Source organism: Berghia stephanieae, chromosome 1, assembly GCF_034508935.2.
Source record: "Berghia stephanieae isolate SIO BIC M18660-M18661 chromosome 1, UCSD_Bste_1.3, whole genome shotgun sequence".
Lineage (NCBI taxonomy): Eukaryota > Metazoa > Mollusca > Gastropoda > Nudibranchia > Aeolidiidae > Berghia > Berghia stephanieae.
In genome coordinates, this window is record NC_088360.1 from 44603128 (window position 1) to 44616617 (window position 13490).

Sequence of the window (13490 nt, forward strand, 5' to 3'; positions counted from 1 at the left end):
TAACAGTTTAGAATTTTAAAAAAATAATTAAAAATCCCTTTATTCATCCCATAGTGGCGTGGCTCTATTGGTTCAAATGGTGCCTGGCACCACATCCATGTTATAAAAATAGATAACAGCATTTAAAAAAATATATAATACTGAGAAATGGTATATACCGCCTTTTATCAACAGTGCGAAACAGACTCCCTTTCTGTCACAACGCCTTCTATCCCGATTCACACAATCTGTTGATGACTGTCAGCGACTGTGTTACCATGGCTGAGCGAGTGACTGGATTTCCCCACTCAAACGATTGCAATGAGCGGATTTTTGCTGGCACCGTTTAAGGCTATTACTATTAGTGTTGCCACATTGAATACCTGAGAAAATGGCTCGAATTTTTACCATCTTCACATACGAGAAAAAACCCGCCTCAGGTGCCGAGAAATGTTTGCTCCAACTCTGTTGGACTGGGGAATAATAGCTAATTTGGGTCATTTACGTCATAGTCATAGTATGGTAACTTCGACCATCTTTATTATTATCGAAATCTCGATTATTAACAAGTTCATTTGTTTCTCTCTCTTTGTCGTGATTATTGTATATAGTAATTTATTATTATTAATATTATTATTATTATTATTATTGCTGCAAAAATTGATATGAAGGAATGTAAACGAGTTAAGCCAAACCTTTCTTGATAGTGATGCTATATTATGAATCATCTTCGCGTGAATATGCGTGTTTGACCGACACTGTTTAACTCTGTGTGTGTGTGTGTGTGTGTGCGCGCGCGCGCGTTATCACACACACATATTATATATGTATATCACCGGGAAGGGGAAAAGAGAGAGAGAGAGAGAGAGAGAGAGAGAGAGAGAGAGAGAGAGAGAGAGAGAGAGAGAGAGAGAGAGAGAGAGAGAGAGAGAGAGAGATCTTGTATGGTGTCATGTTTGATTTCCGAAGTGGAATGGGGCTGTTTCATGACGTACATATAGTACTCTTTTAGTAGGCCATGGGCTGTTTACACTCTTACGCTTTGTACTTAAGTTTTTGAAATTACCCTTTGTTCGATTGACATTCAATGTCTGCATGTATCCCTTTAGTCATTTCCAGCGGCGTGGCATGCTTACAGTATAAAGTGGTGCCAGACGAAAATGGCTTACACATGCCATATTTGTAGTCTAAACCCAAAATTAGATCACTTTCACGTGATATTTCTAAGCTGTTCAATTGATAGAGCTAGTTGTCCTGAGTGAAACGATACCAAAATCATCTAAATATCTTAATTTTTAAGGAAGTTATGACAATTTGAGTTTTCGCAAAAACAGGTCGAAATACGGTTCCGTACAGATGGCCCAAAACCCTCGTTTTTGAACCAGCAGTGCAAGAACGTAAATCAAGCAAACTCATTAAAATTAATTTGAGCCAGACAAAATGTTGCTGTGAATGCCTCCAATTTTTTTCAATAGGTTTAGATGCATACTTTTTCAGTTCCACGACTTCAAAGAGAGCGAAAAATCAATTTTTCGCACGCGCTCGCGAAAAGAGTAAAATTAGCCAAAAGTAGAGAATTTTGAAAACTCCTAAAATATTTACTTATTAACCGATCTTGATGATCTTGGTATCAATCAAAAGAGGACAATGAGCTCTATTCATTTCTGAAAACAAAAACAACACTGATTTATAAATAAAGTCAGAACAACAGAATGAAAATCTTTCATTTTGTCATGTTTAACAAAATGACATTTATTAATCAATTTTTTAAATACATTTTTTTATCACAAAATACAAATGGATTGAATTTAATTATACATACAGGTATGCTTAACTAAGATAATGCTAAAAATATAGCAAAAACTAGTTTAGTAAATGTTAAAATTTGAAAAGACCAATACCATGGTGATACAATGGATTATGAAATGAGAATCAAGAAAAAAATATTGCTAGCCAAGAAAACTTTTTAATTTTGAGACCAATTCTTCATGAGACCCTGACAGGCTAAGGTTTATATCTTTTACATTTCTAATAACTTTATGGTACCTATCTAATTTGATCTTTAATTGCGTCTGTTATTTGTTTTTTAGATTTCTGAGATGTTAAAAGTTTCTTGTAAGGAAATGCCTTTGCGTTTTATGGCGCTGTAGGGAAGTACCTGTGGTATGCACGACTCAGGACATCCAACCTTATCTTGATTTATTTCTTTTGTCACTCTAAAACGTGAGGGTGTAGCATTTCCGTCGTGTCTTAGAGTCTGATCTTCGACATCCCCAATTTAATCCCTGACGTTATCGGAGCTGCGAATGGCCATTGTCTCCATAGACCATGGTTGACTTCGTGACGATCCATCCATCGTACGCGCTTTGTATTCATTTAGGGGTGAACATGTTTAGGGGGAGAAGAACATTAAATTACAACACCCACCCCCATTTCGCCTCGAGTTTTTTTCCATGATTCATGCGAATAGGGATGGTAAAGATAGCGACTTTTAATTTCATCTTCAGTTCTGCTGTAAGTCCGTGGTGGAGAAGGACGTTTTGTATTTTCTGTTGTGAAAGTCCATAGTAACGTTCTATCACGGCTTCTAACTCCTGTCTCTGTTGTGAGACAGTATTCCCAAACAGAAATTAATGTTGTTTGATTTCTTTTTGAGTAGTGCTCTGTTGGTGAGATTTCAGTGTTATTTGTAATCAATTGAAATATTGTGTTCTGTTGTGATTATCGGCATTTCTAATTTAATTGATTGTTTATGATAATAGTGATACCCGAGTTTCCAGTGCTATTTTGCGATGTGTCATTTATCCGGTTTTATACTGAGTTTTATATCGGTGTTGATATTTTAAAGAATTGATTATCATTGTTTTCATTTTCTTTCCCAAATCTAGAGATCTGGCCTTTCTTTTACCTTTTTTGTGACTTGACCTGACCATCAAGTAACCTTTATGTGACTCATTGTAACCTCAATGAACATTGACTATAACGTATAACCTTTAGTAACAAGAACTGAAACCTATTACTTAATGAACAAAAACAAGAACTGAAACCTGTTACAAAATAGACATAATTACATACTGTGACCTATACAGGATTTGAAAAACAATCCATTGTTTGATAACAGACATTGTCTGGAACCTAATACATTGGTACTGTGTGTCATTCATCTGGACATTTAGCTCATCAATAACCCACACTTGGAATAACACACAGGCAACTACAGCACGTAGAATATCATCTTCACACAGACGGAGATAAGTTGAGGACCCTGAGGTCATACAAACTAAATAATCATGTTTTTCTATCATTATTCATATAATATCATTTAGCTTTGTATTCACATCATTCACTTCTATCACCAACTCATCATATCTGTCAATCATTAGTTTCATCAATATTATTTTGACATTTATCCTTTTATCACTGACTATATTATCAATATCATAATTCTACTCAGAAGCGTCATCTTGATAACATTCATTACATCAACATCATCATCATTATCATCATCCACCATACATTCTTGATTCATCTGCTATATTCAGTCATATGCATTTCATTTATATCCAGCTCATTACATTAATTAATAAACACTTCATATCATATACACTTAAATCTCGGACTTGTTGTGTTCATAATTTGTGAATCTTTGGCAGTCAGCCTCACCCCCCTTTTTGTTATTTTTTTTTATATAAGTGTCGCCGTCTGGGTCCGAACCGTGCACACTCGTGCCCTGACCGTGTGACATTTCTCTAGCAAATTATCTACTTCTTCATTATTTTGGCAGACACCTCCACTCAACTCTATTCTCCTCTTTAACTCATCGTGCTTTTCTAAGCTTGTAACTGCCCTAACAATTTTCATATTCTGATTTTCTACCATCTTTTCTCTGATTTTGATTGACACATCTGCTTCGTTTGATCTTGCTGACTCAACTAAATTTTGTCTTTGTCTCCTAGCAATTGTAAACATTTCTGCCTTTTTACTTTTAGATTTACTGTCTAGGTAATCGCGACATGTTTTGTTTCTCTTGATACAGTGAGATGCAGTTCTCTGAAGATACGAACAATTAGCCCTCTTCCTGATACCATAATCCAGATCACCAAAAGAACTTTCACCAATTAAATTGGTCAAAGGACAATTACTCAGAACTTTTACAAGAGCCTCATTATCAGGATCAAAACTACCATCCAAAAAATTACTTAGCTGCCTTGATGTTACAACTGCACATGCCTCTGAAATGGACTTCAAACTTTGCTTAAGAATTGAAATATCACAATGAGGAGATTTCAGAAATGAATAGAGAGAATTGTGGAAAACTGAACTTGAAAGCGAAAAATTTGAACCAAATATATTATCAGAGGAATCGCAAAGCAAATCTGTTGCACAAGAACTTTCTGACGATGACCAGTCTTTAAACTTTCCATGCATTTTCCTAACTAGATGACAAAAATCGGAATATGTAGTTGAAGAATTGACCAGTTTCCAATATGGACCACTTACTTTCAAATAAAACAGACCTAAAGCACAAACACAACAGATCTTCAATATCCTGACTAACACTCTGAATTTTTTGATATTGTAAACTACTTTTGTAAGTTAATGCCTTACCACAGGTCACACATTTATATGGTTTTTCTCCTGTATGAGTACTGATGTGTTGCTGTAAATTATTTTTGTAAGTAAATGCCTTTCCACAGGTCATACATGTATATGGTTTTTCTCCTGTATGAGTTCTGATGTGTACATGTAAACTACTTTTGTAAAGAAATGCCATCCCACAGGTATCACATTTATGTGGTTTTTCTCCTGTATGAGTTCTGATGTGATATTGTAAATTACTATTCTTAGGAAATGCCTTTCCACAGGTCACACATTTATGTCGCCATTCTCCGGTTTGGATTGTTGAATGATTTTGCAACTGTGTACTTGCAGAAGTTTGGGATTTCGTATCAACTTTTGGCTGGTCTGTTACTGTTACACTAACATCAAATCTTTGATCTGGTATCTTGTAATTTGTGGAGAGATGTTCCAAAGTTGTATCATGATTGTTCAGGAAATCAATACCAGTCTCTTGCCATTCCATACAACTGTCAGTAGTTTCATCTACGTCAATTTCAATTTGGATGGCTTCATGAAGTCCATCATTCAAAGATTGGTCACAGCTGTCAACATCGTTATCTGTAAAAAGATAAGAGTATTCTTACCTCCACAAAACAATAACTTAGAAATCTTTTGAAGTGATAAATTACCCCCAAAGAAATAATTAAATCTTTGTGTATTATAACTATTACTAACATAGAAGATTGATGTTTAGATATACATAACATGGGAAGAAATTTAGTGGATGGGTTGTTGACCAAAAATGGCGAGTCAGAATTCTGCAGGGACGGCTGGTAATAATGGGCAGGGTGGGCAAATACCAGCCTGTTTTTTCAAGTTATATGCTGTATTACCAGGTCCGAAATAATCAAATCTAAATTAGATAATTTCAAAAGTTACTACTTAAAATTGATACTTTGTACTGAAATCAATTTGTGTGTATTTTTGATAGATTGCGAATCACCATGCATCCCGTAATACATAAACCAGGATACGCTCCTGTTCTTTTTATCACCCCCCCCCCCCAACCACTCCACTCCACTCCGCCCACATCGTCATCTCATCGTCACGTCGCCTGACGGTGATTTTGCTGTCTGGCCTCTCTAGTACTAGGTCGGGCTAATTCAAATGAGCCCACCTTATTAACCAGTGTACACTAAATAGAGATTTTGGCAAACGAACTTTTTCTTATTTATTGCCTTACTTGTGCTGGGAAGGTTCCAGTATTGAATTAAATTTATTAATTTACTAATATTATATCAATTTAGTATTAGTTTGTGTTGTTTTAATATATTTGTTTATCCATTTAAATTATTTTTTTTTTTTTCCCCTCGTTTTCTTTAGTGTTTCTCAAAACTCATTTATTTAAATTGTTTTCTTATTTGTTTGTTGTTGTTGTTGTTGTTTTTTGTTGTTGTTTTTGTTTTGTTTTTTAACAAATTAATTTGTTAATTCTTTTTTTTTTTTATTATTCTTAAAGTAATTACCGCTGTATTTTTATTGCCAGACTAAATATTTTTGCAAAACAATGTAATTTTCTATTGTATTCCCTCTAATAAAACAAAACACTTTTATTCAAAAGTCACGACTAAATAAATATATAAAATACAACCACCATTTTGGTTTTCTCAACAATTGAATTAGTATACGAGAAATACTCTTCTGAGTAAGGAGATAGTTGAATTCTAAGTTATAGAGGAAATACGGAAGGGTGGGCAGATTCCGTACTTGCCCGTCCTGAAGCTAATACATACATAAGATGGTTCGCGATGAAGAGGCGGGAAGCAAGGGATTGGTTGGGTAAGGAGCAAAGATAACACGGTAATTATTGTGACGATAGTCAAACGAATACATGAGGAGAGATTGGTAACATTATTTTGTCTTAATTATATTGTATGAAGTATTGGCGAAAGCCTAATATTAAATAAACGTTGTTTTTGTTTGTCTTATTTTGACTATGGAACTGATACTGATACTTGTCATAGCAGACCTGCCTACTTTAGATAGGAAAATAAAAATCGTAGTTTTCAGGGCTAATAAAATCGTAGATATTTTAACTACCCTTTAAAAAAATCACCGGAATTTTCGTCTGTTTTGATAGATATCAAATTTTAAAAAACGAGAAAAAATAATTGGAAACGTAATAATGATGGTGATGGTGGTATAGTGGTAGCGGTGGTGGTAGTAGTAATGATGATGGTAATATTATTATTATTATTATTATTATTGTTATTATTATTATTATTATTATTATTATTATTATTATTATTATTATTATTATTATTATTATTATTATTATTATTATTATTATTATTATTATCATTGTTATTATTATTGTACGTATTGGTGGTATTACTATTGTTGTATTTTTTTTTGGTGGTTATTAATGGTATCAGTTTATTGTTTGGTCCCATTTGCCATTATTTTCCACTTTCATGTATGTGGTCATCAAATTGTATGATTAATTGGCGAAAGCCTAAGATTGAATAAATTTTGTAATATCGTATGGTAACCATCATTGTCGACGACATCGTCGTTGTCATCATAATCATCATCATCATCATCATCATCATCATCATCATCATCATCATCATCATCATCATCATCATTAACAACAACAACAACAATATTAACAACAAGTACAACAATAGAAATAAAAACAATATCAACATCACCATACAATTTCCGTCATCGTCTCCACAACTATCATTCTAACCAACAGCACCACCAAAACCACTACCATAATTACCCCTCACCGCCTCGTCTTCCTCCTCCTCCTCCACCACCACCACCACCGCTACCACTATTCCAACCACTACCACCACCGGCACAATCATTCTGACCACCAAGACAGCAGTAAAAATTATGCAATTTGAGCTCTGAATGAAACTCGAGTCATATCGCTGTTGTTGCTTCTCCATGAAAACTTTAAGGTTACTACGTACTACTGAAAACCAGAAATATGTAAAAGCAATATTAATATCGCCGTTGAGGGATTAAAGCATCTCTTTAATTTTTCGAGTGAAGGAAATGGACTTGTATTGTCAAGGTGTTGTCGCATTTTGTCTCGTCGCTTTATTTTTTAGTTGTATTCTCTTTCGTGATTCATTTTTGATTACGTTTGGAAGAATTAAAATCTACTGGTATTGTCATTTCATTGTGAATGTGATTATTGGTGGTTGAAATATTTTTTGTTTAAAGGCGAAAAAAAAAATCAAAAAAAAATTTTATTAAAAAAAAAACAAAAAAAATAAAAAATAAAAAATATATATCATATATATATATATATATATATATATATATATATATATATATATATATATATATATATATATATATATATGACCGAATCCTCTTTGCCCAACCACTGTAAATAGGCTAGAACCGCCACTGGAATTCTGATTATAGTCGGAGGATTTACAAGTCTGAATAATAATAATATCAACAATGCAAATGACAATCTGTAACATTCTCCAGCCTTATGGATGAAATTCCAAAGAAAAACGTTGACATGTTTAGAATGCTGAACAAAGAGTTCTCCTGCCAGCTCCATCAACGTTCATATTTCCTGAATTTCATGCCACCGCAAGAATGAGACAGGACTGTTTAATCTATTTTCAATTATGCCAGATTGGACCACAGAGAGTCCTAAGTAACCAATTACTTGATATTGCATTGGGTGTGTTTTCACAACCACCAAAATTGTACACAATAAACTCAATATGCTCTTATTGTCATTGGCTGATTATTGATTGGAAAGCCAGGGAGACCTAACTGGAACTATAGATGTAAAATACAAGATGTACATTGAGCATTATTGTCTCTATTGAACGTTGCTATTTGGTGTAAGAATACATTGTGTGTGCAAAAATATGGCTATTATACAGTTACGATAATGTCAATTTGTTAAAAAGGAGGAAAATGTATCGGTCCATCTGGAAAACTCACCGAAATGCAAAAATTACATATACAATATGATAGTTATGTCACATTATATAATATACTTCTTTTGTAAATATCTAATGAATCGTCCTTTCCAGAAAATATTTTTTAAGGCTCACAATATTAATCATATTGCTATCTAGAGATGATAAATTTTTATTTTGGCCCAAAGGCTATGTTACTGCAACCTAGTGTTTATGCAGTTTATAAATTAGACTCATGAATATATAACAACTAGCAAAATATAGTCTATCTAAACAAAGGAAAAATAGTAAATTTAAAATAATTTGAACAATTGCTTTCCGGGTCGTCATCACCCTTGCATATTGTAATATTTTATCTTCCTATGACAAGATGACCTCTAAAAACAAAACATGAAGATAGAAGACTGGTTGAGAGAGAAATATGGCTAAGAGAGAGAGAGAGAGAGAGAGAGAGAGAGAGAGAGAGAGAGAGAGAGAGAGAGAGAGAGAGAGAGAGAGAGAGAGAGAGAGAGAGAGAGAGAGAGAGAGAGAGAGAGAGAGAGAGAGAGAGTGCGTGTGTTATGAATTTATTTTCTATTTTTTTTCCATCCCTTCCCAACATCTATTCATCCAAGGACCAAGGACACCACTGGCCTTGTGTCACTTTTGACATTTGGTGTCACCCTGTCTAGGCTGCCGTCATAAAAATGCGAGTGTCACCAAAATTTATGCAACTGGGCATAGTTGTCAAAATTTGACACAAGACATGATGGTGATTTTTACCATCCATCTACCGTGGAGCCACCTGGGTGCTTTTCATAGAAAAAGGTTTGACATTGCAAAAACAGCGGAACATTTCAAAGAAAACCCCAAAATCCCTGAATTCCGCTGAAGATTATCATCACTGGTTATAGTACAGAAATGAAGGAGTGTATTGCATTGAAACAACTTTGGTAACGATGTACCCCCCCTTCCAAAAATACGAAAACAACAAAACAAACAAAAAGACTGAAATAGGCAGCAATGAACATTTGATTTAGAGAAATCCCACAATTCAAAACAAATATTCAGTGGCCATCATCAACCTCATGGTTAAAATACCTTGTACATTCTTCCAGACTATAGATGTGACCTCTGACCCCAAACTACTGGAAGTGACTGGCCCCTCAGAAATTGTTTTACAACTCTGAGCTTCTTTGTCGACATTGCATGGTTCCTGAAATAGAAAGAGAATATGGATTAAAATGAAAAGATACCACGATGCTACATATAATTTTAACATTTTTTCAGATAGGCTTCATATGGTGTCACCATCTGACCACAACGTACACCAAACTTGGTTAAATATTAAGCACTAGCGCTGTACCTTGCCAAATATTCTTGAATGTATCAGGTTTGCCATAAGATCTGCCTTGAAGTGAGTATGACATTTATTTCTTTCAGGGATGGGATCCCTAAGTGCCAACTTCAGAGGAAAATTTGCTATCAGATACAAATCAGAGGAAAATCTAGCAGACAGCGCAACAATCACGACTTAAAGAGAAACATAAAAAGGAGTTCTGACTAGATATTAGACTAGTCTACTAACATAGCTCTTCTACTTTGTGACTTTCTGATTTTTGACCAAAGGACCAACAACACAAAATATTATGTGAGGATCATAAAAAGATTTTCATGGAATTCTGAGGATTGCAGAAAGAATCCCATTTCTGCTCCCTATGTAAATAATTGTCAGCTATCTTGGATTTCTGGCGACCATTTTGAATATCTTTTATATTGGCTCAGACACACCCCATGGACAACATATACCAAGGGGCTTGCTTCAATCACAAAGTGAAGTATTTTCTCAATAAGCAAGCCCACTAAAAGAGTATAATATCAATTAAAACTCCCATCTAAAAGACAAATAAACATCAAATGTATCTCTATCATGTAAACAAATAAATCTTGTTGAGTTTGGTGTGATCTACTCAGAAAATGTGAGCTGAATTGGATAGTGAAAAGGTTTCTATGGTTGGAAAACCACTGACACAATCAATTGTATGAATGTTAAGTGTCTGGAGCCTCTTGTAATCAGGGTAAGTCGCTATACAAATGTCGTTTATTATTATTTTTATATCGTCATCATCATCAGAGACTACAAGTAAAAGAATGAACATTTATCTCACCTGACTTTGTGTCCCCAGTGATGACATCTCAGAAGACAGATCTGTTGTTATGGTGTCTTCAAGTTGAATTCTGACACTGTCATCAATGCTCTGTGCATAGACATCATTAAATTGTGAAACGGTATGGACAGAGTTCTCTGCCTTGTTGTCTTCATCTTCAAGTTTAACACTGACATCAGAGAATTGGGTACAAGTGAGGGAAGAGTTCTCTGCCTCGCTGTCTTTGTCTTCAAGTTTAACAATGACATCAGAGAATTGGGTACAAGTGTGGGAAGAGTTCTCTGCCTTGCTGTCTATACCTTCAAGTTTAACAATGATATCAGAGAATTGTGTACAAGTGTGAGAAGATTTTTCTACCTTATTATCTACAGCTTCACTAACATTGACATCATTAAGTTGGTTACAACTAAGGGGAGTATTTTCTACCTTACTGTCTACAGCTTCAAGTTTAACATTGACATCACCGAATTGTGAATAAGCGAGGGAGGAATTCTCTGATTCGATGTCTTCATCTTCAAGTTTAACAGTGACTCGCATGGCCTGTGGGTAGGACTCTGATATACTTTCATCTTCTAGCGATTCAAGTTTAACACCAACATCAGAAAACTGGCGTAAGGTTTCTGGTGATATTCTAGTTTCCCTAAGATCTTCAAGGGTTGCAGTAAATGATGTCATGGAATTTTCTGTTGCTACAACATCTTCCAACCTGAAATTTGAATCTGATGTCATAGAACGTGTGAAATCTTCATGTGAAAGCCACTCAGCAATGTCTGGTTCAATTTTACAAGGTTCTTCCATCTTTACTTGTCTTTACAGATCGAAGGAAAGACTCTGAAAAAACAAACACATGAAAAGAAAAATTTGGGAAAATGGAAAAGATATAAATGAGTGCATGTTTTGTTATTACGATAGTCTGTTGGTGCTTAAGGCACTAACAGGTCATGTCAGCATCATGTGTCTTTCATTGGTCTTTGTTCTTTTCATTTTGAAAAGACTAGAGGCATCTAATTATCCATTTCTAAAGGCCATGTCTGGGAATAATCAAATCTCTCATTGAAAACTATGTCTATATCAATAACAGGAAGGTGACTCAAATTTTATTCCCTTTGTGATGACAAACCTGGCACGGCAGGGGTGCCTCGATTCTCATTCTGGGTGAGAATAGAAAAACAATCGAGCTCTCATACTGGATGAGAATAGAAAAATGTTCGACCTCTGACCCTGGATGAGAATAGAGGTTGTGGCACCTTCTCGCTATTCTCAACCCGTATTAGTATTAACCAACAGGTAGGGTTAGCTTAGTGAGAGGGGCGGCAGCTAGACTAATCCTACCTGTTGGTTAATATTGGGGTAAGAATACAGAGAAGGGGTGGCTAGGTTAACCGTACTGCCTGTTCGTTAATATTAATACGGGGTGCGAATAGCAAGAAGGGGCGGCAGCTAGGCTAACCCGACATGTTAGTTAACACACGGCAGCTAGGCTAACCCTACATGTTGGTTAACACAGGTTGAGAATAGCGAGGCAGTGCCACTACCTCTATTCTCATCCAGGGTGAGAGGTCTAATGTTTTTCTATTCTTACCCAAGATGAGAGCTCTACTGTTTTTCTATTCTGACCCAGGATAAGAATAGTCACTCCCTAAGTTGTAAATTAAGATTAAAACAGACAAAAGCTAAGCCAAGCCAGGCATAAAAAATCAGTTGGCAGATGAGAACCTAACTAGCGACAATATTTTATCACGCAGACGCAGGGCATAAATTTAATCAGACTGAAACTGAAAAATTCCGGTCATCATTCCTCTTGACTTAGATCTTCGATTCATTGGTACTTTCGTAAAAAAAAAGCGTAGTATTTTTATGTACCTCCGTTGATGGTGTATCTTAACGGATCGTTTTTATACACCTCTGTCAAGCATGCACATTCCACCCTATTTCATTAGCGATATTGTGTTTCTGTATTTGGACATGGCAAAAGTTATATTGTGACATCTGTAGGACGTCTTTGTTAATAAATTTATATAAAAATAATAATAATTTAAAAAATCGAAATATAAAACCAGAAAATTATTTATTTATTTATTTGAGATCAGTATTTGTGTGCCATGTTTCATTTTACTTTTGATTTTTTAAATTATTGTTATTATTCTTTAATTTATTATCATTGTACATCGGGTAATCACTAAGCAGCGTGCTAAACTACAATCTAAAACTATTTAAACCTCATGGACGTATGCACATTTTCATTAATTTACCATCACCGCCAACGCAGGTGCATAAAAACGGGGCGTTTTTGTACACCTCCAATGGAGGAAAAAGTGGTCCCTGCCAAGCGACTACCTAGGCCTAGATAGATTGACCCTAGGCCTAGAGTTAGAGTTCAGATAAACGCCTGTGGCTATCTATTATTATCTATATCTTCAGATTAAAGAGAAATTCCAGTGACATCTAGAGTAATTTAAGAATAAGATAGATCTAGACGTCTAGATACTAGTCTTACTCTTACCTTGAACTTGATAATGATAATTTCATTAATAATAATAATGGCGTCAATGGAAAACAATCGAGTCAGAGAGAGATAGAGAGAGAGAGAGAGAGAGAGAGAGAGAGAGAGAGAGAGAGAGAGAGAGAGAGAGAGAGAGAGAGAGAGAGAGAGAGAGAGAGAGAGAGAGAGAGAGAGAGAGAGAGAGAGAGAGAGATTGTCATCAGCGCTGTCTCCTCAATTCCAGTTTAATGTCATTCATATAATGTCATATTCACATACCTATAGAAAATAAAAACAACGGCATCGACGAGCGAACTGAGGGAAGAACTTCTACTTTTACTTTCACTATCACTATCA

At 35.1% G+C, this 13490-nt stretch overlaps 1 protein-coding gene across 1 annotated transcript; it reads right to left on the bottom strand.

Moving 5' to 3' along the window:
• Window positions 1-1692: 1692 nt before the first annotated feature.
• Window positions 1693-13489, bottom strand: LOC144975662 (uncharacterized). Its single transcript, XM_078919853.1, has 4 exons — window positions 13413-13489; window positions 10652-11482; window positions 9585-9699; window positions 1693-5157 (listed from the first exon to the last, which is right to left on the bottom strand). The coding sequence occupies exons 2-4, from the start codon at window positions 11447-11449 to the stop codon at window positions 4412-4414; spliced, it is 1659 nt and encodes a 552-aa protein (XP_078775979.1). The 5' UTR covers window positions 11450-11482; window positions 13413-13489; the 3' UTR covers window positions 1693-4411.
• Between the last annotated feature and the right edge of the window lies 1 nt (window position 13490).

Coding starts and splice junctions, on each gene's coding strand:
- LOC144975662 (XM_078919853.1), bottom strand. CDS start 11,449: ATGGAAGAACCTTGTAAAATTGAACCAGACATTGCTGAGTGGCTTTCA. Junction 9,700..10,651: donor CACTGGGGACACAAAGTCAG/GTGAGATAAATG, acceptor TTTCTATTTCAG/GAACCATGCAATGTCGACAA. Junction 5,158..9,584: donor AGTCTGGAAGAATGTACAAG/GTATTTTAACCA, acceptor ATCTTTTTACAG/ATAACGATGTTGACAGCTGT.